The 25,513-nt window shown below is 35.2% G+C and overlaps 1 protein-coding gene across 3 annotated transcripts in view; it reads left to right on the top strand.

The window, feature by feature from the left end:
• Positions 1–25,513, top strand: part of WDR26 (WD repeat domain 26) — a 44,849-nt gene that overhangs the window by 13,663 nt on the left and 5,673 nt on the right. For 2 of the 3 annotated variants that reach the window (XM_087964607.1, XM_026682202.2), the window contains exons 4-13: positions 6,015–6,151; positions 7,535–7,632; positions 8,434–8,590; positions 13,217–13,355; positions 15,216–15,356; positions 17,365–17,484; positions 18,537–18,682; positions 19,009–19,087; positions 21,768–21,897; positions 24,516–24,701. In XM_087964607.1, the coding sequence (XP_087820733.1) occupies positions 6,015–6,151; positions 7,535–7,632; positions 8,434–8,590; positions 13,217–13,355; positions 15,216–15,356; positions 17,365–17,484; positions 18,537–18,682; positions 19,009–19,087; positions 21,768–21,897; positions 24,516–24,701 (1,333 nt within the window). Of the gene's footprint in view, positions 1–6,014; positions 6,152–7,534; positions 7,633–8,433; positions 8,591–13,216; positions 13,356–15,215; positions 15,357–17,364; positions 17,485–18,536; positions 18,683–19,008; positions 19,088–21,767; positions 21,898–22,914; positions 23,080–24,515; positions 24,702–25,513 lie in introns of those variants that run through there. The other variant, XM_087964614.1, reaches the window with a different exon arrangement.

Genomic DNA, 25,513 nt, shown 5'->3' with positions numbered 1-25,513 from the left:
CGTCTTATGCACATTTAAAAGCAGAGGTTCTTTATGAATACTAAGATATGAAAGGTGGATGAAAAGTTTTACCCCCTCAGTTATGGCTTTTGTAACAAAATGGATGCAGATATCCATTATCCTTATTTCATTCATAAAGCAATTGCATCATGAAACAGGAGAAAGTTATGATGAAGTGATGAGTTGCTGTTGTTGTCTTTCCGGGCTTCCTAACAGCTAAGAGGATTCTCTTGAACAATGCAACAGTGAGGCAGGACCTGGAGATTTGTTTTATTGATTTAGTTACTTTCATTATCAAAAGTCAGAGTAATCATTGCCTGAGTCCCAAGGCTTCAGTTTGTGCTGTATGTTTCCCTGAACATTACTAAGTAGTAATAAGGTTATGATTACTAATACATACAGGTGCTTGAAGCTGTCCTCATTTCTTTTGTATTTAAAAATTAAGCCTGTGACACTACTGCTGTTAGCTGAATGTGGAGTTGACTTTCAGGAATAGTTACAACTATGAAGTCTGACAGTACAAGTTACAAGTATCTGAAGTAATCTTCACAGCCCTAGTCCCATTTTATTTTAGTTTTAAAGGAAGGATGACAGCTCTAAAAAGGCTTGAGTTTAACACCATCTGCTTTTCAGGAAAATATGGTACCACCAGTGGTATTGTGGTGGGTAATGGTGAAAAAGGAACTAGCGCTGTAGGAGGATCTCTTCTCTCTAGATAAGCAGAGGTGATTATCCTAAAAATTCAGAAATGAAATGGTAGTAACACTTCTGCCAATCAACTCTTGTGAGCTGGGATCTGGAAGTCAAGATGTGGAGGAGAAGAAGGTACCTCTTCTGAATCTGAATCAGTGACACATGATATTAATATGGAATCAATGCTGCAGCAAATTATCTCTCAAAGTCAGCAACATACTATAGGCCAAAGGGTAGCATATTGTATATTACTTCAGGATTGTACTTGAAGAACATAGCACTACTTTGAGGCCTGGATCTTCAGGGGAAAAGACATTGGATTGATGTTAGAAGTTTAGAGCATCTCTTTAGATACAGTCCAGTTGTTCTTTCTCTTCTGAAGCACCAAGCAACTTATGTTGCCAGCTAGTGACAAGGAAGCCAACTTGAAGCTAGTCTGAAGGCATCCTGTGTGGTATGTGCTATTGCACAGATAATGTCTTTGTACGGCCAGCTGTTCAACACGGTGGAGGATGCTAGATTCCAGAACCAATTCCATTTGATTTACTGTGATTATCAGATTCCCTCAAGCAACTATTTCAGCAATGGGTGATACCCTTTTTAAGTAAGTGTAGTGGGGGAGAAAGGTCAGAACTGCCGCAAGCAGTAAGACTAGACATTTAGTCTTCTTTAACCCAGTCTAGCTGAGATTATGTATACATTTTAACTTCTCTTTGTGTACTAGTAGGAGTGGGATGAGAATGGACATGGAAAATAGGTCTAACATGTAGTGGTTTATCAGGAATAGTTTTTTGACATCAGTTGTATTGTTCATTCAACTAACTTGGTCCTTGCACTATCTGAGTTACAAGGGATTGATCCACCTTCTCTACCTTGCCCACTCTCCCTCAATGCTATTGATATGACCCACTTGTTAGCATTGATACTGAACTGTAATGGCCTGTTTGGTCCAACAAAGAGGTAGTCCTCAATTTACGAACATTTAGTGATCAAAATTACAGTGGCATTGAAAAAAGTGATGTGACTGTTTCACACGACTATTGCAGCATGGTCAAATGATCAAAATTTGTATACTTAGCAACTGCCGTGTGTTTATGACGGTTAAAGTGTCCCAGGGTCATGTAATCATCTTTTGCAACCTTCTGATAAGTAAAGTCAGTGAGGAAGCCATATTCACTTAACAACCATGTTATTAACGTACGGTAACTGCAAGTGATTCACTTAACCCTGGCAAGAAAAGTCACAAAATGGGACAAAACTCACAATTGTCTTGCTTAGTAACTGACATTTTGGGCTCAAATGTGGTTGCAAGTTGAGGACTACTAATAGTGAACTGACTCAGAGGCCCCATCGACTCATAGGGTCCATATGTGCAGCCTGGAGACAATACCGTGTCAATAGATTTCATTGCCCAGATGGAAGAAAAAGAGGAGTATGTTTTCATAATTACTAGGCTAGTGCTTGACTGCCTGGAGTGTAAGCTATGGTTGATTTTTGTAAAAAAATATGTGAGAAAGCTGGATTTCTTATGGATGGTTTAAAAAAAAAGTAGGTGGGATTCTGGAAGCAACAATAAAGTTGTGTGTGCTTACAAGCACTACCATTCTTAAGTTCAGACCCAAGTAAGTGTCAATATGTTTTGATCAGGTCATTTAGCTTATCTTTCTGTGTTGTTCCTTTCAATAAAAATGCTTATACTTTCAGGGAAGGTTATTGCTCTAAATTTCAGAAAGCTAAGTTAAGGCTACTAGGGCTGAAAATGTCCAGACAGTAGCTAGAAAGCTGCAAACGATTGCAGTCTTTTGTGTCTTTGCTAGTAGTTATACACATTTGTGTAACCTTAAAGGCTTGTTCTGAATCTCACTGTATTCCATCGCTGAAATGCTTGAAAGCATTTTGGGATCTTATTCTGCCAAAGTGTGACCAATCTGAAACAGCTTACTAATATTACTGAAGATAAGTTTTGTTTCCTATTTGTAATGGGACACATGTTCACCAATTGGATAGCTTTGAAAAACAGGTCATCAATTCATTATTTTCTAGTTTTCCATTTAAATTCTGTTTTATGTTACAGTTTTTTTTAAAAAAAACAAATTTTATTAATTTTAAAGACAAACAAACCATCATTAACCATTAAATACATAAACCTTTTTCCATTATAAATTTTACAAGTCAAATAAAACATTATTTAATACAACATAATTCTATTTTAGACCATTTCCATATGAACATACAAATATCTCTTATCAAATTTCAAGGTATTTCTCTTTACTCTTATTCAATTTCATCATTATTATTATTTTTCTCTATATTTATCCAGTTTATAATTATCATCTATTTCTCTCTGACTTGATTGCCATTATTCTCATCCTACATTCCTGCAAGGTTTTATTAATTCTCCCACATACATAAACACACAAAACACAAAAATATAAAACATCTTTTAGGAAAGTAACTTGGCCCCAGATACCTCTCTCTATATGGACTTCAATTAAGTTCATGCTCATCTTACATGCCATTACCTATTTTATTTACCATTCTATATCTTCTATATTAATTTCTCCACACATTTCACTCTTCTTGATTCTATCTTATTTAATTCATTTTAATTTAAGTCATTATATTTGTATCTTTTGTCCATTTTTTATTATCCATTTGTCTCATTCCCTATAGTAAAAAAGAAAAAGAATTTCTCCTGAAATCACTAATCAGAGTATGATGCCTTTCTATCATCACCCTAAATTAACATTTAAAATAACACCTAATACCCAATCTGATTCTGCTTGGTACATTCTATCTACTAACTTTTAAAAAGAAAAATAATAAATCCAAAATGATTAAATGCATAGTTAAATGATAAATCTAAATATTGAATCTTATAACATTCCAATTATCTTTTCCAAAAACAAATGCTACAATAATAAGTTTATAATAGCATCAACACCATAGTCAATTAGACTCTTTAATTAAACTCAATATTCTAAACATTCCCTTTAATATTTTATTAGGTTTTAAAATCAATCATTACTAAACATTTCAATATTTTAATCTCTTATTAATTCTTATAACATTCTAATTTTCTATTTCTAATACAAATGCTACAGTACCATCTTATGTACCTTGCAGAATCTTTTTTAAAGAAATTATACATTACCCTTTGTCCCTAAAAAAAATTACTCTTTTCCCATCTTGTTTCAAAGCTTTGTGGCTTTTTTCTGCCTTCTCCCTTCCTTTCTTCTCCCACTTCTTACTCCCCCCCCCTCTCCTAGCCTCTGCCTTGTTAGCTTCCCTTCTCTGTTGTATTCCTTTTTTCTTTTGTTTTCTATTGATTTTGCATCTTATTTTTCTCTTTCTTGGGTGTTTTTTAAGTCTTAAGTTCTTCATTTTCCTTCCTCTCTTTCTCCTTTCTTTCTTAATTAAATTTTGAGATTCATTAAAGATGGCATCTTCTTTCTTCTTCTTCTTCTTCTTCTTCTTCTTCTTCTTCTTCTTCTTCTTCTTCTTCTTCTTCTTCTTCTTCTTCTTCTTCTTCTTCTTCTTCTTCTTCTTCTTCTTCTTCTTCTTCTTCTTCTTCTTCTTCTTCTTCTTCTTCTTCTTCTTCTGCCTCCATCTGTTGTTGTGTTTGTTGATAGATAGCAAGCGCCATTTCTAAAAAGAGAAAAGCTTCTTTCACCGCGTCCTTGCTTCTTTTTTTTTTATTTTTCATATTCTTTTCTCAATTCATCAACAGATAAAGCCATTATAAATCTTTTCTTTTCTTTTTTTCCTCTTTCTTCTTAAAACAACCAAGATGTTTCAAGAGTTAGAACAGTCCCAAAGTCCCAAAGTCATCAATCAGTCCAAGCCAAAACAAAGTTCTCACTTTCTCTTCCCGGGTAATATCAATTAAAAAAAAAAACCCAATCTGTATTTTAAACTTGGTTTATTTCCACGCCATTAAATGTTCAGTTCTTCAAGTGTCGTTTAAGCAGAATCTCATCTGCCATCATCAGGCTTCTGTATTGTGTCCATCATCAGAAGCCTGATGATGGCAGATAGATTCTGCTGTTTGCTACAACTTTAAAAGAACAATATAATGACGATGGAAAATATGTTGAATTAAGCAACACCATACATGTAAGTACCGTATTAAACTTAAGAAATATATATATATATATATATATATATATATATATATATATATATATATATATATATATATATATATATATATATATATATATATATATATATTTGTCCTCTCCTTCCCACTTATCACAAAAAGCAAGTTTTTACCTTCTATAAAAAGACAGGTTTCTCAATATCCATTTGTTGATTCCATAGGGAAGGAGAGTAAACTTTCCTTTCAGCACCTCAAAATTGCCGCTTGTAAATCTCTTCTGGAAAGTATCATTCAAAAAGCCATAGTTTTCAGGATGTTAAATGTGTCTTAAAGTCCTGGGTCAGCCAAGAAAAACTTTCACTTCAAAAACTTTCTCCTCTTCCTCCTGCACATTCTTACCCAGCTGCCGGCTTCTTTGTGGCGGCCATTACAGACTGCTGCTGCACCGTCTTGAGAAAAGGGGGTTTAGCCGGCCGGGGAGGGGGTCTGCAACACCCCCCAAACCCCTCTCCGGATCCCCCTTATCTTCAGCCGCCCCTGCAGGGCAGCCTTAGCCTCCAAACGCGTCCGGATCGGAGGCACCAAAACGGCTAGCGCCGCAGGGATCGCGCAGTATCGCGAATCCCTGCCGCTAGCGAAGCCGACAAACTGGAAGTCCACGTTTTATGTTACAGTTTTGAATAGTCATTTTCCTTTTGATTTTTATGCATGGAATATTCACCTCTCCTGTCCTGTCCTTATTGAGAGAGGTTCCAAGGAGTCAATTTATTCATCAGTCCCTTGGTCTTTGCTATGGTTGTTGGCTCTGCGAAAGCTTCAGTTTACCATATCCCTTCCCTGGAGTTTGATTTTATGTTTATTGGTGATAATATTATAAAATGAGCTTAGTTATAAAATGAGCTTAATATTATAAAATGAGCTTAGATTAGTTTTCCGAGGAACATGCAATATTTAAATATTATTGGTCATGGATAGTTAGAAATTGGACAAAGATCATTCAGGCTCCTATCACTCTTTAATTTGACCTCTAACAAATGTAAATCAGTGCATCTTTTCAGTATTGAGGCTTTTCAAACCACCCATTTGTTATGAAAGTGTACCTATTTCAATTCTAAAGGGCAAGTAAAAAGGTGTATATATCTTGTTTAGCTTCAAATGTTTTCTGAAATTTCAGTCAGCCTTTTCTCCCCACCTGATCTGCTGCTTTCTGTCATGTCAGAAGATGAAGTTTTTGCTGCTGCAACAAAAATATCTAGAGTATCTGGAGGATGGTAAAGTTTTGGAGGCACTTCAAGTTCTGCGTGGTGAGTTGACACCGCTGAAGTACAACACTGAGCGCATTCACATCCTTAGTGGGTAAGTGTTTTAGACTGAAATCTTATGCATACTTGAATTTAGACCTATATAGCTGGATGCCAAGCATAGGGCAAGTCTATGGAGATGCTAGGAAGTGAGCTTATCGGGGAACAATTTGATCCTGTTGGACCCAAGAAAATGGGCAGAGACTTTTGGACTGTAGTGCCCCTAGTGAATTAGATACATGTCCCTCTTGGCTGGCCGAGACAGCTTGGGAGGTCACAGTTTCCAAGTGATGGTGAATTCATCCTTGATGGAGGTGGTGTTTCCAGCTTCTTTTAAAGAGGTCCTGATGTACCCTCTTCGCAAGAAGCCATCAGTGGACTCTACCATTCTGGACAATTTTTATCCCAGAAAGTTGGTAGCCTTGCAAATGCAGAGAATCCTTGATTACCTGAATCTCTTGCAATTGAGTTTCAGGCCGGGATATGGAACAGAACAACTTTGGTTAAAGTTTTGGATGATTTCTGGCATGGGGGTTGTGCATCCATCCTTGTTATTCTTGACAGATTTTGATACCATAAACCATGATATCATTGGTCCAACTTAGGGAGTTGGAAGTGGAGGGGCACAATTTTGTGCTTGTTCATCTCCTTTTGAGGCCAGTCCCAGGTGTATTGATTGAGAGCGAGAGGTCCAGACTGCCCACAGCTTCTTTTTTGTGGGATTCTGCAGGACTCTGTGCTCTTTCCATTTCCATGTACTTGAAACCACTGGGAGAGATCAACTATCATGGCAGAATGAGGTATCATCAGTATGTTGATAGTACTCAATTATATATCTTCATCCCAGGTGAATTAAGTAATGCTGTGGATGTTCTTTTGCGGTGCGTAGAGACTATAAGGCATGGATGGGGAAGAACAGGCTTTCACAACCTTGGAAAAACAGAATGGCTATGGGTAGGGGGCTCCTCAATATTCAGGGGTTTATCATGTTTGATCTTGGATGAGGTTACACTGTGAACAATCTTGGGGTCCTCCGGGATTCATGATTGCTTGATGTGTAGGTGGCAGTTGTGGCTGAAGTGGGTGGGTAGGCTTTGCTCAGCTTCATGTTGTGCACCAGTTGTGCCCCTCTCTGGACCAGGAGGTACTTGTTTCAATCATTCACATTGATTACATACTTGAATTCCCTTTTCAGTTTTATAGTTTTTTTATAGTACTTTAAACTACTTAGATGATAAATGTATTTAAACATTGCACATTAAACTTTTCCCTCATATATTAAAGCATGATTAAGATTCAGGCCTGTGTTAAACAGCTCCTTAACTAAATCAGTCTCTTGTTTCTGACGAAATAGAAGCTGTACCCTCAGCATTGATTAATATCAATTCAGTATATAGTTCCAGAATGCTTAATCCTTGTGTTTCTGTTCAATATACAGATATCTGATGTGTAGTCATCCAGAAGACTTGCGTACTAAAGCAGAATGGGAAGGAAAAGGAACAACTTCTAGATCTAAACTTTTGGACAAGCTCCAAAGTAAGAAAAAATAGTTTCAAAAGGACACATGTATCCCTGTCTAGATTTCCAGCATATTTCATTCTGAACAGACAAATGTTGATCTGAAAGTACAAATTCATGAGATGATTTGTACCTGTGAAGGGGGTGGTGGTGTGATAGACTACAATGAAGTGATAGTTTCCCCAGAAGGAGGGAGCATATTCCAAACGGGGAGAGGAACAAGACAAGAAGCAATGCAGTCTAGAACTGGATCGGAGGAAGAGAATTAGGATAGCCACTCCTTAAAATCTCTCAAAATATATATGTGAGATGAAAGTAGTATAGATTTAATTTAGTAAGATTCTGACTAGATTGAGCAAATGAACTGAACTTTGAATGGATTGTTCTGTATTATTCTTGGGCTGGGCCTCACAATTATTGTTAGTCAGTTTTCACTTCAATTTTCATAAAGATAGAGTAGAACTAACTAGATGTTTGTTAATGCTACCAAATTAGGGATTATTTTTCCCAGTAGAATGGAGAAATGCATAATTTTCCTTATCTGAGATATTTCCACTTTTTGACAATCCCTAAATCTGTTTTGGAGAGTTGGGAGATTCTTGGGCAGATTGGGATGTATTAGAGATTAAAGGGTGCAGTGAAGAAGAAAATGCCATTATGTGAAGAGAATCTTACTCACAGAATGATAATATTTAATTTGTTATCTAGCCGTTTTTGGCTTAAATAAGGTAAACATGTATGTAGAAAATGTACTTCACAAATTCATTTTTTTAAAAAAATGAATTGATTATAGTGAAATTGCTTTTTTATTTATTTAAGCTTACCTACCCCCATCAGTGATGCTCCCACCAAGGCGTCTGCAGAATCTGCTACGTCAGGCTGTAGAGCTACAACGGGACCGGTGCCTCTATCACAATACTAAACTTGATAACAATCTAGAATCTGTATCACTACTCATAGACCATGTTTGCAATAGGTGAGAGATTTTTTTTAATTTTAAGGGCAATGGTAATACTTTTTAATGCAATAAAATTACTTTTAATTTTAAACAATTAAAAGTAATTATCTTGTGATGGTTGATTTATTTTTGGTTTTACGCAAGTAAGTATTCAGGGTGGCTAACAAGAATATAAAAATTTAGTGTTTTAATTTATATTCAGTTTAAAAATTAAACATTGTATATTTTTGTTTGAGTATGTAGTAAATGGAGGAAAAACATTTTACCTACACAGTTTACTTCTTGAAGAATATTGCATTTTTACAAATGTACTTAGGTTCAGCTTGCAAGCACAATAATAAAGTTGTAGAATTACATAGGTTTGATATCCTGATTCACTGACCATAAGATATTTGTTAACCACATTTATCTGAAATATTAAGAATGTCTGAATTCTGCCTTTTGCAGAAAGTTGTGATTTTCACTTAGAGCTAATAATGGTCTCCTGTAATACTAAGTTAGAAGTGAGTTTCACTTAATGGAGCTGACTTCCATCAAACAATATGACAAAAACTGCAGAAAAAGATTTCAATTTTTTAAAAAGGAGAATGGTAACATGAATGGCAGTTCTTCACACATTTAATATGCATTATGTTAAATCCTATTGAACTCAGGAAGATCCAGGCAGCCTTGCTGTATGCAGGATTGCAAGAATAGATTCCTCTATCAGACTTTAAAGTGGTAAGTTAGAAATGAAGCTTGGAGGACAAGGCTTTATTTCAGAAATTCTCAATTTTCAAAATATATTTAAGAATTATTTCAATAAATCTGAAAAATCATAAAAATAAATCTATGAGGCTAGCTTTGCAGTGAGGGTTGAGTCTGATCAATAGAGAAATGCAAAACATTTGAAAGACCACTCTGCAAAGTGTAGGCAACACACCAAAATATCAGATCTTTCTCTGGTCATATCTGCATGCCTAATTACTTTATTTTGCAGTCTCAGCAGTTGCATTGATAGACATGCACAGATAATCTGAGAAAGGCCACAAAGTTGTTTTAGTGTCTGGAGTATGCAGTTGCTTCAAAGAGGGGTGTTTTACTCATGCAATAGGGTTTGCAAAGTGTTCTTTCAAATGCATTGGACAACCCTACTGCTCTGAATTGAGGTCATACTTGTTTTCATATTTTCAAGATGTTGATTCAGAGCTCATGTTAAGAGTCATGACTTGAGGTGAGGATAGGAAGGTTTATAATAACATACTCATGCATTTTCAACAACCGATTTTGAAAGTTGGTTATATTTTTAAACTAATTTATCTTGCATCCTGGGAGGCTGTCTTTGAAACAACTACAGTTTCATGGCCCTTGGATCCTGGTCGTATTTGGCATTCCCCATATCTATCTCTGCATAAAGAGATAGTATGGCAAGTAGGAAAAATAATAAGATAGGAGATAGGAAAACAGGACATTTGATAAGAAACATTTATAATGTGTGTTTTTTCTATTGTGCATGCAATAGTAATCATTTGCCTGATGCTAATATGGATATTTATAGTGGTGAAAGAATATTTGTGAACCTTTAGTACTATCTGCAATCCTGAAGTATTTGGCCTGGAGTATAATTAAATCTTCATCTAAGTCTAATAGAGAGATGTTAATTAAACAGATGTAGGATAAAATAATGTATGGTCTCATATCTCCATTGTACACATTGAATTAATATTCACTATTATGGGAAAAACATGTAAAACTCTAGTATAATCAGCTCTCTTAAACAGATCAGTGGAGTCAGATTGTTATTGATTGATTAGATTTATAGGGCCATCTAACTTGAACAGTGTGACTGGGCAGGATACAACAAAACTTCTAATCAGCGAGATTATCAGATGTGATTTTGAACAGTTTCCCCACTAAATGCACACACTCACAAAATTATTCTGGCCTTACCTTAAGTTTATACAAGATAGCTTAAAATGTAAATAAGGACTGAGCAATATAATTATATATTTATTTATAGTTTCTATAGCTGCTCCATCTCAATCAATGACTCTAGGTGTCTTACAATTCCAAAACTATAAAAACAAAACAATAAAAAGCATTTTAAAAACACCAAAATATATTTCCAAAATGATGTGCAAAATTGATTAGTTGGTACAAGAAACATTGGGCTGAAGTCATTATTGCTAAAGGAAATGCCATCAATTATTTTTTTTAATATAAATTTTATTTGGATTTTCACAAAAAAACAAAACAAATAAAACATCTTTCTTTGAGAATAGCCTGATCACGGGTTATCACTTCTTCATACAGACACAAACTCAATTTCATGTTCATCTTTGTATTCTATTCCATGTCTTAATTTTCTACATAGTTTTTCCCCTCCCTTGATTTTCTCAATTTTATTTTTAATTATCTCATATCTCAATTCAAATCATTATATTTGTACTTTTGTCTGTCCTGTTTCAATTTCATATTATCTTTTCTCATTAAACAAATTTTCCCCTGTAGTTACTAATTTGAGTATGACATCTTTATATCTTTTAATTTTATCCATTCAACTCTTATTTGAACTTCAATTTATACCTTTAAAATTATAGCAATCTATAATACATAACTTCCAATTGAATTCTGCTTGGTACATTCTTAAAGTACACGCTATATTCTTTAAAAAATTTATATATATATATATGTAAATAAAACACTCATTCCATTCCAATTCAATTCTATCATTAATATTCATTAAAATCTTAACATTTTTTTCTTTTCAATTGAATATCATACTTCCTTGTGAACACTTATAAACTTTCCATAATTCTTTTTTTTCATATTTCTCTTCACTTATATTTTTATAAACCATTAATAATAATTAAAATGTTCCCATCCTTTCCTAATTTAATTCTCTCATTCATTTTCATTTATTTAGTAACAGACGTGCCACTATATCACAATAAATATTTTATCCATCATTTTAGTCATCATATTTTCTAAAAATTATTTCTATTTCTAATATAACAATACTATCTTATGTACCATTGCAGAATCCCTTTTCAATTAAATTTTCACCCATTATCTCTAAACAGGCTTATACTTTCAATCCTTGTACCTTTTCCCTGTTTCTCTGTATCTTGTTTCTTTTGTAACTTCTTTTCCTTTCCTTCTTCCCCCACTTCTTCTCCCTCCCCCTTTCCTCCCCTTGTCTCTCTACTCTTCTGTGATCCCCTCTTCTGTTGCTTTCTAATATTGTAATTATAATTATAATTCTCTCTTCTGTGATCCCCTCTTCTGTTGCTTTCTAATATTGTAATTATTTTTCAAAGTATTCTTTTTTTTTTTTTTTTCAAATCTTAAACTTTTCACTCTCTTTCCCCCATTTCCTCCCCCCACATAACATTACTTGATCATTAAAGATGGCTTCTTCTTTGTCCAGATCTTCTTGTTCTATAAGCGTTTCTTGTTGTTTCTCATAGTTCCAGATCTCCATTTCTAAGAGTTGAAATACGAAGCCAAAAGAACCTCTCCCTTCTTGTGCATCTTCTTTGTACTTTTTAAGTTCCATTTTCAGTTCTTTTAGAAGTGGTGCCATTTTAAACACTTTTAAACAACTACCCGATTGATTTTAGTCATTTAAATGCAATAGCCAAAAATCACCAAATAATCCAAAGCTGTTTCTTCTTGCTTCTTTTTTCCACTTTCTCTTCCTGGGGTTCTATTATTTTGTTACAAAGTTTCAGTTGAAGTGTATCTTTTAGGAATCTTCTTAAGATTTCACTGTAAATTCCTTTTAGTTCCAGGCAGTCTCCTCCATTTTTCCAGATCCTGCCCTTTTATTCTTTTTCTCTCCCTTCCTGCTTTTAAAAGTTTTTAAATATCCAAAAGCTTTATTATCCCTTTGACATTTTATTTTCAGCTTAAATGCCTATAAATGTCAGAGTGGATTTTTGTCAATTTCTTAATTAAGTCTCTTAGTTGTCAGTATAAGGAAGGGAGGAAGAAAAAAAAAACCAAATCCTTTCCCTTCCCTCTCTCCTTTTCAAAATCTTCTTTGGGAACAATGTTATTTTTATATTTTAAATTCCAGGGTACCTTACGTTGTTCCTTTTGCGGTTTAACCCGGTTAGCCAAAACTTTCTCTTCTTATCTTCCTCCTGCACTTTCTTTTCCGGTTGAGTTCTTCTTTGAGGTGGCCATTTCTGACCACCGCTGCAACCGCCTTCGGGAAAGGGAGTTGTGGCCAGCTGGGGAGGAGAGATGTGGCTCTCCTCGACCCTGCTGGCAGTCTCACCCCTCTTCACCTCTACGGGGTGGCTTAGCCCCGAAACCAGCCGGCACGGGGCGCTCTGGCGGCGAGCATGGATCGAAACCGCGCACGATCGCGGATTTCGGTCCGTCGCCGAAGGAGCTCAAACCGGAAGTCAGGAAATGCCATCAATTATTAAATCTGATGCATTGCATACTTTTTTTTCAACGAAGATGAAGTTGGTTCAATATGTTCAGTGGAGACATGATACTCTATGCTTTCTTATGCATTGTTTAATTAAACTATTGATGAATAAGAAACTGTAGGTCAGGCTGCAAGATGATGGATTGTTCTAAAAGTTCACAAACTTTTGGATTCTATTGTTCACATAAAACTGATACTTTTTCTACATGTTTGTTTTTTAGGAAACATTTTCCATGTTATACTCAGCAGATACTTACAGAGCACTGTAATGAAGTATGGTTCTGTAAATTTTCCAATGATGGCACTAAACTAGCAACAGGATCCAAGGATACAACTGTTATTATATGGCAGGTTGACCCTGTAAGTATTCTACGTGGCAAAGTGTTTCCATAAAATTAAATGCTTTTTTCCTCAGTTTGATTTCCATTTAGTATGTCATTTTTAAATACCTTGGTATGGTTCTGTTTGCATGCATTTTGGGCTTAAGTCTTATATCACTTGTTTAATTTATTTGTTCTTTTATATGGAAAGTAAAGTCCAATAAAAGGTATGCAAACTAGCTACAATTTGAATAACTGCAATATTCTGTCTCGGTTTCTTGTATAAAACAAGAATATGAGCATTATTTATGATTTGGTGGCCATTTCAGAAGCCAAAAAACATAGACAGGAGAAAAATAGTTGTTTTCCAATTTTTCACTAGATACTTTGCAGTAGCCTTCCAATTATTTAATAGTTGCAATAATATTATTCCCACTAAATTATTGAAATAAAGACTTGTGGTAGCCAGGTATATCCAAATATAATAAGTTCAGTTCTATACTAAAAAATGATTCCAATATTGTAATTTGCAAAAAAATGCACCCCAAATTCTGTTTGACTAAATTGATTAGAATAGACAATTAACATGTGCAATCTATAGCAGTTTAAAATGTCCTGAAAAGTATTTGTTAGGCTTACATTGGATTTATGTGTTGTTGTAGAAAATAAGGTAATCTTCTGTTTGTCTTATTTTCCTCTAGTTTTTTGTCAATATTTCAAAGCTGTGTTTACTCCTTTTAATTTTATGTGTGCATGTTCATTTAGTATAGTTACAGTAAATATGCTCCATTAACAATATATGAAGAAATTTAACATTTTAAAATAAAAAAAGCTTGAAATTTAAATATACAGTGGTGCTTAAAAGTTTGTGAATGCTTTTGAATTTTCAACATTTCTGCATTAATATGAACCTAAATGTTTACTGTTTTCCACACGTCCTGAAACTAGATAAAGAGAACCAGTTAACCAAATGAGTCAAACATACTTATTATTTATTTATTAAGGAAAATGATACCAAATTACATATTTGTGTATGTACAAGTGGGACCCCAGAGAAAGCAAAATGTATTAAACATGTTTCTAAAACTAATACTTTTTCTATTGTAATTATGCAGATTAGACATAAATAGAATTTTCCCTTTTTGTTACAGCAGAGTGTTTGTTTGTGTTTGGTTTATTTTCTTTAATGCTTCTTTTCCATCATAGTACTATTTTAATCTTGTTGAGAATATTTTGCTTTGCATGAGTTAGTATCAAGAAAAGCCACTGATACTTTTTAAGAGTGTTATGGTTACCTTGTGTAGCCTTTCCAAACATCTATTCATCTAGATAGGAAAAATTAGTGTGTTTCAACTCTTTTTTTTTTTTTTTTGATAAGTGAATATTAAAAACAAAAATTCAGAATTCTGGTTCCTAATATGTTGCTTTGCTAAATGGTTTGTAGGCAGGGGTGGGATACAACAGGGTTAACTACCGGTTCGGGATTTACAAGGTTCGGTGATTTATGATGTGCTTCCCTGCACGCTGTGAGCCTCCCACCTGTAAATCGTCATCAGCAGGCTGCATGCAGAGAAGCAGCCTTTGAAACAGCCCTTTTTTCCTGCTTTTTTAACTGCAGCTGTGCCTCGTTCGGCAGCTGAAGTTGAAAAATCAGGAAATAAAGGTCAGGTAAGAGCCCAGGTGGGCGGGTGGGCAAAAACATCAGCAGACATAGACCCGGTTCTATGTCTGCTGCTCTTCAGAGCTACCGGTTCTACAGAGGTGGACAGAACCGGTAGAAACTCACCCCTGTTTCTAGGATTGTGAGAATAAATTACTCTTTTAGGTTAGCTACTTAAACTATATAAAAGGCTTGCCAACCAATTAAATTACTGGAATTTTATATTTTCTGCTTTTAAAGGATACACATCAACTAAAACTGCTCAAGACTTTGGAAGGCCATGCATATGGTGTCTCCTATATCGCTTGGAGTCCTGACGACAACTACCTGGTTGCTTGTGGCCCAGATGACTGCTCTGAGCTTTGGCTCTGGAATGTACAAGTAAGAATGATAAAAGTGGAGTGTTAGCATGCCTTATTAAATAGAATTCTTTATTGGCCAAGTGTGATTGGACACACAAGGAATTTGTCTTTGGTGCATAAGCTCTCAGTGTACATAAAAAAACATTCATCAAGATCATAAGATACAACACAGTGATAGCCATAGGATACTAAATAAACAATCAAAATCATACTAGGAAACTAAATAAACAATATAATCATAAAGATATAGGCAACAAGATTATAGTCATAAGCAAAAGGAGATAGGTAATAAATAGGAAGGATGAGAAGAATAGTAGTAATACAGTCTTAGTAAATATTTTGCAAGTGTTGTGGGAATTAGTTGTTTAGCAGTGGTGGCATACGGGGAAACACTGTCCTTGTGTCTAGTTGTTCTAGTGTGCAATGCTCTATAATGTCATTTTGAGAGTAAAACTTGAAACAATTTATGTCCAGGATGTGAAGGGTCTGTAGATATTTTCACAGCCCTCTTTTTGACTCGTGCAGTATACAGGTCTTTAGTGGAAGGCAGGTTGGTAGCAATTGTTTTTTCTGCAATTCTAATTATCTGTTGAAGTCTGTGTCTCTCTTGTTTGATTGCAGAGCCAAACCAGACAGTTATAGAGGTGCAGATGACAGACTCAATAATTCCTCTGTAGAACTGAATCAGCAGCTCCTTGGGCAATTTAAGCTTTCTGAGAAAGAACATTATTTGTTGTGTTTTTTTGATGACATTTTTGATGTTAGGTGTCCATTTTAAGTCTTGAGACATGATAGAACCTCGAAACTTAAAGGTCTCTACTGTTGATACTGTTTTGTCTAGTATGGTAAGAGTAAATAGCATAGATATATGGACCATACTCAGGTTATTTGATACTTTTGGAGGAAATCATTGGCTGTTCTGGATGTTAGATAGTTCCATATGGAAAATTCCAAATGTTGATATTTGACAAAACTTAGAATGGAGCAACATTTGGAATATTTTTAGTGTTTTGTTTATTGGAAGCCATGGGGTAAGCCATTTATTTTCTTGGCTTTCACATTAAGGCCATGAGAGAAAGTAGTAGCTACTTTCTTCCATCCAACATGCAGAAGAATTGGCCCAAACACACTCTACTGTTGGGGAGGCGCTTGTTGGAAAACATTACTTTAGAATGTATTTTATTTATAGATGTGAGTTAATTGTAGTGTGCTGGACATACCTGATATTTATATTCCAGTTTAAAGTAATAGGTTGAGAATAAATGAAGATAAATTCAGACTGAGTGAGATACTAATGGTGGGAAGATTTGAAATTGATGTCTCCTTTCTTCTAGACAAGAATTGTATTTTCCTAGAACGTGAATTGCTAGACTTGCATGTATCAGCAATAGCCAAAACAGTTTTGTAGCATTTTTAAACTGGTCCTCTTGATTAAAGATGAACTTAAAGTAAGAATAGTCTGGGTTATGTACTGTAATAACTTTCAGTTGGATATTGCAAATTACTAAGATAACTTTGTAAAATGTTCTTTGTAATAGTATTTTGGTTTAGAACTTTATTAAATTGGGAACTGCTCCTATAATTTTGGGAATGAGCTGAAATAAGCCTACCACATTGGTGGTAGATTATATTAGCACTATATTTGTTAATTAGCATAATTCTGAGTTCTGATTTGATAATCAAAGGCTTACAGGCTTACATAGCCTAGTTTTTAGAAGCTGGATTATTTTTTTCAGTGATCCATGTTATTACTTTAGAATGAGAGTGTGTGAGTGTGTGAATGAATGAATCTCACAGCCTTCCTTGCCCCTTCCCAGGTGTACTGAAATTAAAATTGCCTGAAGACATTAAGGAAGTTTGATTTATGCTAGGTACTAAATAGCTACTTTATTATATAGTTGAAATCACTTTTGGATTTTATCACCAGTTTTGTAAACATTAATTAGACATGGTGTTTGTTTCAACTACACTGATGCCCATGTATACTACAATTTCAAAGAACCTTAACTATATAACTTCATCTGCAGACGGGGGAGCTAAGGACAAAGATGAGTCAATCCCATGAGGATAGCTTAACCAGTGTGGCCTGGAATCCAGATGGAAAACGTTTTGTAACAGGAGGGCAGCGTGGGCAATTTTACCAGTGTGTAAGTTGGAGTGGACAACCTTTTTGCGGCCATTGGCTAAATTGTTATTCTTATTTAGTTGTTTGCAAAGAACCACATGGGGTGTGCTTGTTGAAGCCACTGGAGTAGGTGGAAATAGAATTTTCATTCTGTTTTGGGGGGCTTTCCATGAATGCTGTGGGCGGGGGTTCCCACTGGAAAACAGATTTGTTAAAGCTAGAAAAGGCTCAACACCTATTTTGTATAAACAAAAAGGGTAGAAACATTTGGGGAGTTCGGGTTATCTATCTACCCATTCCTGTTATAAAGAAGTGAGTCTTTCACTATACCAAAATGCATCCGTCCCTGATATAGGGGCCCTTGTGCTAATATGTTTGTGTTGTGCCTAAATATATATATATTTACAGTGAAAAACTGCTTAGAAGTGGCTTGTTACAAACCTTTGGTAAAAGCCGTATTAGCATTGATGGACTTATTACCTGAAATATATATGAAATTGTGTATGTTGCTGTTCTTACAAAAAAGGAATTCCATGATGCTAGTTAAATAATATATTCAACATGACATACATGTTCATGTACTAGACTCTAGTACTGATTATATGCCAACATAAGCTCTAGTAACTAGAGCTTATGTTGGCATATAATCAGTATGTGTAATAAGGACTCTAGTCATTATTATTACCATCTTTAGCTGGTAAATATTCACATGTATATAAACGAAATTGGTAGGTCCAAACACCCTTTGAATGCAAGATAAACCATCTACATCCTGCATTCCTTTCTACATTTTCTAAGCAAACCAAAAGTTGTATTTCTGAAACAAAACAGTATATGTTACAATGACACCATCACACGCATGCACGCGCACACACACGCCTCAAGATTGTGAACCATGGAGGCAACAAAGTACGTTTCACAGAACAAAGTCTGCTTTTTAAATTTTAGGTGATACCCATAGAATCTGTTTTTACAATACAGCCCCACCATTTCATGATGGAGATAAAATAATAGGTTTCATGTTTTTGGTAGCTTTTTTTAATAAGGATTTTGCTTTATCTATTCCCTGTCTAGGATTTAGATGGTAATCTCTTAGACTCCTGGGAAGGAGTAAGAGTGCAGTGCCTGTGGTGTTTGACTGATGGGAAGACTGTGCTGGCATCGGACACACACCAGCGAATTCGGGGCTATAACTTTGAGGACCTTACAGACAGAAATATGTAACTACATTGTTTTTCTATTGCACTAGATAAATTAATCCTATGGTTGGCTAAGCATTTAAACTGAGCTAATGAAAATAATATTCCACATGATTCTGGATCATATATTAATTCTAAATTGGGCTTTTCAAAAAAAAAATCCTATATAAATAATGTAAATGTGAGAAGTAAATAAATAATAAATAAACCTTGAAGGGTGAACTACTAGTGCAGTCATAATTGGGCTCATTGTAAGACCCCTGTAATAAAGAATATTGAAACAATATTTACATTTTTGTACGGTTGATAATTTTGAATCATAATTCTAATACTGTTTATATTTTCAGAGTACAAGAAGATCATCCAATTATGTCTTTTACTATTTCGAAAAATGGCCGGCTAGCTTTGTTAAATGTCGCAACTCAGGTACGGGGATATTGTTGTTTTAAATAGGCAGATTCTTTTGAGAAATATTTACAGTTTGCACACTAAAAACAACTTGCTTGTGGCATATATGCTCTACCTCCTGTCTTGTCAATAGAACTCTAGCTATGGTTCTTTCTTGTCAGGGTGAGAAAGAGGTCAGAATTTTTTTTATTTATGATAGTGGCTAACACAATAGGGCATATAGCCAGCGTTCCTTTCTGGAAAGCTGAATGAAAAAAAAAACCCCTCTTCATTAAATTACTGTGGATAATTATGTATGAACCTACATTGATTCTTTTTCTTCTAATTCAGAGGAACGTATTTGGAATCACTGTATGTCTGGTGACTGCCATATCAAAATTCAGTTTCAAACTGATAATTTTTTTGCAGTGCAATTTAAAAAAAACTAAAAAGAGTAGGAATGAGAACAGATGTATAATTCTCATTTTCATCTTTAACTCCCTAAATTTGTTGTTTTTGATTTGCCTTTGTATGATAAGATTGATTTATATTTATTGTTACTATGTTATATTTTTATTTATGATTGTTATTTTTATTTTATTAGATTTTTATCCCGCCTCTATTATTTTTATAAATAACTCAAGGCAGTGAACATACATAATCCTCCCTCATCCTGTTTTCCTCACAACAATCCTGTGAGGTGGATTCGGCTGAGAGAGAATGAGTTAGGTTGAGGCAGGATTAGAATTCAATCTCCTGGTTTCTAGTCTAGTGCCTTAATCACTAGATCAGAGGTCTCCAAACTTGGCAACTTTAAGACTTGTGGACTTCAACTCTTATGCTGACTGGAGAATTGAAGTCCACAAGTCTTAGAGTTGCCAAGTTTGGGGACCCCTGAACTAGACCATTGTTACATTGCATTGCTATAATATTGTTATATTGTTACCCATTGGGATTGGAATGTATGCTGTTTTGAAATGAAATGGCATACAGGTGATCTTTGACTTATGACTACAATTGAGCCCAAAATTTCTATTGCTATATAAGATGTTTGTTTTGCCCCATTTTATGACCTTTCTTGCCACAATTGTTAGTTCTTAAGTTAGTACAATAGCTACAATCTTGAGTTACAAATGTAATGGCAGCTGCCCATTACAGTTGTAATGTTAATTGAATCACGTTAAATGAATGAGCCCCATGCTGCTTCTTCCCAATGCATTTGTGAATCAAATGTGTGGGTCATTAAGAGCGCATGAGGTACCTCAGGAATAGGGAAGACCATGGGAGGCTAGTGCAAGGACAAGACCACTGCCTCTGGTGACCAAAAGCTCCACCCACTGAGATATCCCATGCGCTTCTTCCCACCCCTTGGAGTCCCCCAACTGCTTCTGCCTTCTCCCCACCCCATCACCGACCACTCACTTATGTTTGGAAAATCTCCACACTTCTAGATCAGCAGTCCTCAACCTTTCCAGCTTTGTGGACTGGCGGAGGGGGAGGGTTCCGTGCCAATTGCTTATGCAAGTGGAACTGTGCGTACTCACCCGCTGCTTGTGTGGCCCAGTTTTGAACCAGCAAGTGGAACTGTGCGTACTCACCCGCTGCTTGTGTGGCCCAGTTTTGAACCAGCTGTGGCCCGGGGGTTAGGAACCCCTGTTCTAGATGATGGCACAAAGCTGTTTTCCCCTAGATCTCATGTCCTAGGTCAAGGCCTTCCTGTATACCGTTTCAGTCCAAGAGGAATGTAAACAGTTTACATTCTATTCCTACGGTTAGTGTTAAAATATGAAAATAGTGTCTAAAATGATGAAGACAAAACTTCCAATTACAATCCTTGGTGGATGTTCTAGTTTATATTATGTGGTCTTCTCTTAGGGCTCTCTTAAAAAGTCAGACTTTAGCAGTTTTCCCAAAACAAGTTAACTATATTCAAAAATCTTTTTATTTCTCCAGTTCAAGTAGTTAAATTATTTAAAAAAAATTGTAAAAGGCAATGAGACTTGCTTAACCTTGAAAAGATACAGTGGTTGGCAAATGCAAGAGGACTATGCAAAGTTTATATCCAAACATCAAATAAAAGGCAATTCATGCAATATCTTTTGTGCCCTCTATAATTTAGGAAAAGACCAGAGCAATAGAATATGTATTTTTCTTGAGAAAGATCCCTTGTTCAGTCCCTGACATCTCTTAGAGCAAGAAGGAAATCTTACTGAAAGCTGGTAAAGCTTTTATGAATTGGTGTGATGTTGTGAAACTGTTGATGGTTTCCTATATTCTACTTCACCTTCCCACATGCAAAAACATCTATTAGAAGCCTTAAGATGTGATACATGGTATAGTGAGTGGGGAGAATTGGAGAAAATTTTATGGCAGCTGGTGTAAGTGGGAAACAGCATCTGCTCACATTTTACTGGTGATTTTTTTTTCATACTGCAGCCCCTGCACCACTTATTTCTCTTTCCTGAAAGTTTCCAGATAGAAGCATTCAGGAAATATAAATGGGTTCTTTGGGGAGAAGTAAGAAGAAAAGTTCTGCTGGATAAAAGACAAATGCTCATATGCTTTTTGCTTGTGAACAAAAATAGTCCTTTTTAAAATTTTATACTGATGCATTGAATCTTATTCAGATTAAATTATTTTATTAAATAGTGAAGCCAAATAATGGAGAGGAAACTTTTTTTTTACAATAAACTGTTTCTATCATGCTTTTTGTCCTCAGGGAGTTCATTTATGGGATTTGCAAGACAGAGTTTTAGTGAGAAAGTACCAAGGTGTTACACAAGGGTTTTACACAATTCATTCATGTTTTGGAGGCCATAACGAAGACTTCATCGCTAGTGGCAGTGAAGGTAATTTTTTTAAAAAAATCTCTCTCTCCCTCTGTCTCTGTTTCTCTCCCTTCTCTCTCTCTCTCTCTCTCTCTCATTCAGTCACAAACTCTCTGCATTAGTGAATATTATAGTCTTCTCACTCTCTGAGTTTTAATAAGCAGAGTAGGTGCCCCTTACATTTCCATAAGTGGTGATAAATACTCATTGAAAAAAAGGATTCTACTTCGGAGAACAGTGGGATCCACAAGTGAAATGTGTTCTATCTTTTTGATAGTAATGGCTGTAATTTTGATATGATTTGTACAGTATTTAGTACTGTTGCTCTAATAGTTCTCTGAGGTATTAACTTTTATTTGCAATAGATTTTCTAAAGGTAGGTGTAGAGTATGTAAATTCATCTGTCATTTCGATTATAATCAATTGTGGTAAGAGAAGTATGGTCTCCTATACTGCAGCAGGATCTTCTGTATTCAGTATCTTCCATCATGAGCTTGAAACAATCATGGTTGTCTTTTAGCAGGTTCCCTTGTCAATTGTGTGAGAAGCCAGTTTATCAGATGTTCTTGGCATTCAGGGTGCTGATCCACTCTCAGGTTCTTGCTCTGTATTGCTAATATAATTGTAATACAGAGTGGGCAACAATACTCCTGTACTCCAAAAACTTCAGGAAGATGTGGTTTTGGTCTGAGCAGGAGTGGAGTCATAGATTGAGTCAACAAAAATAGTATCTTAATGGGTGAAATGCTTAACTGAGAATAGCACCTCTTTATTGGACCTCATATTAATATCTTGTCATTGTAAATATTTGTCAGTCCTTATATGCATGCATTTTTAACTCCCTTCCCCTTCCAAACAGTCTCTGGCCCAGAAATAACTGTCCGCCTATTGACTTTTTGGTGTATCGAATAATTCATACACCACTTAGGGCAGCATGGACAAATCACTTAGCTACAGCCTACTGTTTGTTTGACATGAATATGCCGATTAACTTATCCAGGTCAACTTAGAACAGCTTTTTATTTTTTTCATTTTCAGTGTCTAAAAACTACCCAGCTGTAGTTGAAGCTGATGGCACCTTATTTAGATTCGGACTGCCTGAGGCTGTTGCCTCTTTGCACTGAATTGTTGCAAATATGGCTGCTGTGAAAGTCTCTATGTACAAAAAAAGTAACAGATTTAAATGTCATAACCTCTTAAATGTAAAGGTATGTTTTCAGCTAGGTAGGCATTTCACCTACCAGCCCCAAACATCAAATGGTCTGCCCTGGGAGTAAAGTTCACGTCTAATTATGTAAAGAAGCATTAAGGTACCATAAAAAAAACTCTCATGGGAGTAAGTACTGAGTGTTGTTGCCTTAAGATGAATAACAATCCTTGAAGTTGTGAGATAATGTGTAATCAAATTTTTTAATCAGATTAAAATTGGGAGAGTAAATATAAACAAGGGTGTCTGATGTAATTTAAATGTTGTGGCACTTATTTTTAAAAATCTTATATGAGCTGATTTAGCTAGTAAGTATTTCTGTTAAATAATGTGGCATGTAAGTAGAAGGAGTTGTAACCTGGGAAGAGACTAAAATGCTTCGGATCCTTTATTATTTGAATTTATTGTTAAAGCAAATGATTTTAACACTTTCGTACATCTTAAAAGTTTTTCTTATGGTGCTTATTTAATCAGATATTTAAGTAAAGCCACAAAGTTATTCTAGTACTTAGCAAAAAATATAATTTCTGGCAACTACTTTGATATGTGGTTCTTTCAGTGTAGACATAGTTGCATATTTGAGATTTCATCTACCCTTGCTATGATCATTCAACTTGTGTCTCAGGATTAGCAGTGGCATAGAAGTTTCCATTCATATGTTCAGCTTAGTAAATGTTTTATGTGAATGTAATGGAACACACCAACACAGTTACAGCTATAAATTACAACTTGGCTGTATCATGAACAAACTGTGAAATGGATTGCTTATTGGCTAAAGTATACTGACAAAAGGTGTTTTTATTGGGCATTATACTTAAAGGCAAACAAGAGCTATCTGAATGTAACTTCCTCTTATTCTGCATGTGGTCTGGCATTGCCTGATTTCCCCACTATCTTTTTCATGCAACAGTACCATGAATAGGGTATTGCACAGTTAATTTAGTGTAGGATGGCTCACTATAGTCATAAAGTTTCATGTTTAAAAACATTTTATTTTCCAATCACAAATGAAGTCCTTTATTCAAAAGGCAGAAGGTTTTCTGGGGAAATCCCCCTACCTGTCATTAAAATGGTCAAATTAAAAAATATAGGAATTAGAATCCAGAGCTTTTCAATTTCAATTTCAATCTTGTATGTAAATTTATTATTAATACAAATTAGCATATAAACAGATTCCTAATTAGATTATATAAATCCTGCCTTTATATTTAATTTTCTACAAATATCTGCATTTTGTAAAGAAAATCAGTACATGCTGTTAGTTTAAAACATGGAATTTTAAAGGCTTTCTTGAAACTGCTGGATGTAGCATTAAGCGTTTGTTTTGGGATATGCATGGAATTTTTAAAATGTAAACATGAATTGTCATGTTGATTACAGAGGATATTTTAAATTTTAGGATCTCATGTTTTTTCAAACCTATCTGTCTTAGATCATAAAGTATATATTTGGCACAAACGTAGTGAGCTGCCAATTGCGGAACTGACGGGGCACACACGTACAGTCAACTGCGTGAGCTGGAATCCACAAATTCCATCCATGATGGCCAGCGCCTCTGATGATGGCACTGTTAGAATATGGGGACCATCACCTTTTGTAGACAGCCAGGATATTGAAGGTAAAAAAACCCAAAACTAATTTTATGAGAGGGAAAGATTTTAAGATTCAATTATTTTATGTTTAATTTTCCTTATTGCATTTAAATACTGTGATTTGCAACGTTCATGGTGTATACATAATTTAATCATACAGTGAAAGGTTTGAATAGCCTTAGGTATCTTCTAGTCCAACCTTCTGCCCACTATAGGAATTCACTCTTACAATACCACCACCAACCCAAAAAATAAAAAATAAATGGCCACTCAGCCTTGATTAATATGCCTCCAGCAAAGCATTTTGCTAGTATCATAAAATGTAAGGACTGGAAAGGAGGAATAAAATGGTAGGTTAAGTCCATTACCCAGACAAAGAAGAATCATACAATTTGGATTTCTTCAGTCCTTTCGAAGTTTGTACCTAAATGGCTTACATCTCATCCATACCTAAACAATGAAAGAACATTACTATGTAGAGGGCTGATACTAAGTGATTCTAATGGATATTGAAGTAAAGCACAGTCTCACAAACCTAATTACGTTTTTCTCAGCCTTCTCATGCCTTTGAGGAAACATTCTCTGGCTGAATGGTTGGGACTTACATTCGATATTCAGGACTTTAATACTTATCTTTTTTTCCCTTGTTCCTTCTTGGAGGAATGGGTGTAACCACTGCAAGAGGCAGATGGATTTAGATTTACAGAGACCATGTATAGCAGTATTTGACTAAATCATTTAATATTGCAATTCATATTACTAAGCAATGACTATATTCAATACCTTTTGCAATGATGCACCTTATGTAGTGACAGGCAAGGCTACAATCTCATATATT

This window comes from Notechis scutatus, chromosome 1, assembly GCF_049901735.1.
Source record: "Notechis scutatus isolate UNSWTSFEM ecotype Mainland chromosome 1, rNotScu1.2, whole genome shotgun sequence".
NCBI lineage: Eukaryota > Metazoa > Chordata > Lepidosauria > Squamata > Elapidae > Notechis > Notechis scutatus.
The sequence above is the reverse complement of the archived record's forward strand: the minus strand, read 5'-3'. Positions and strand labels throughout refer to the sequence as shown.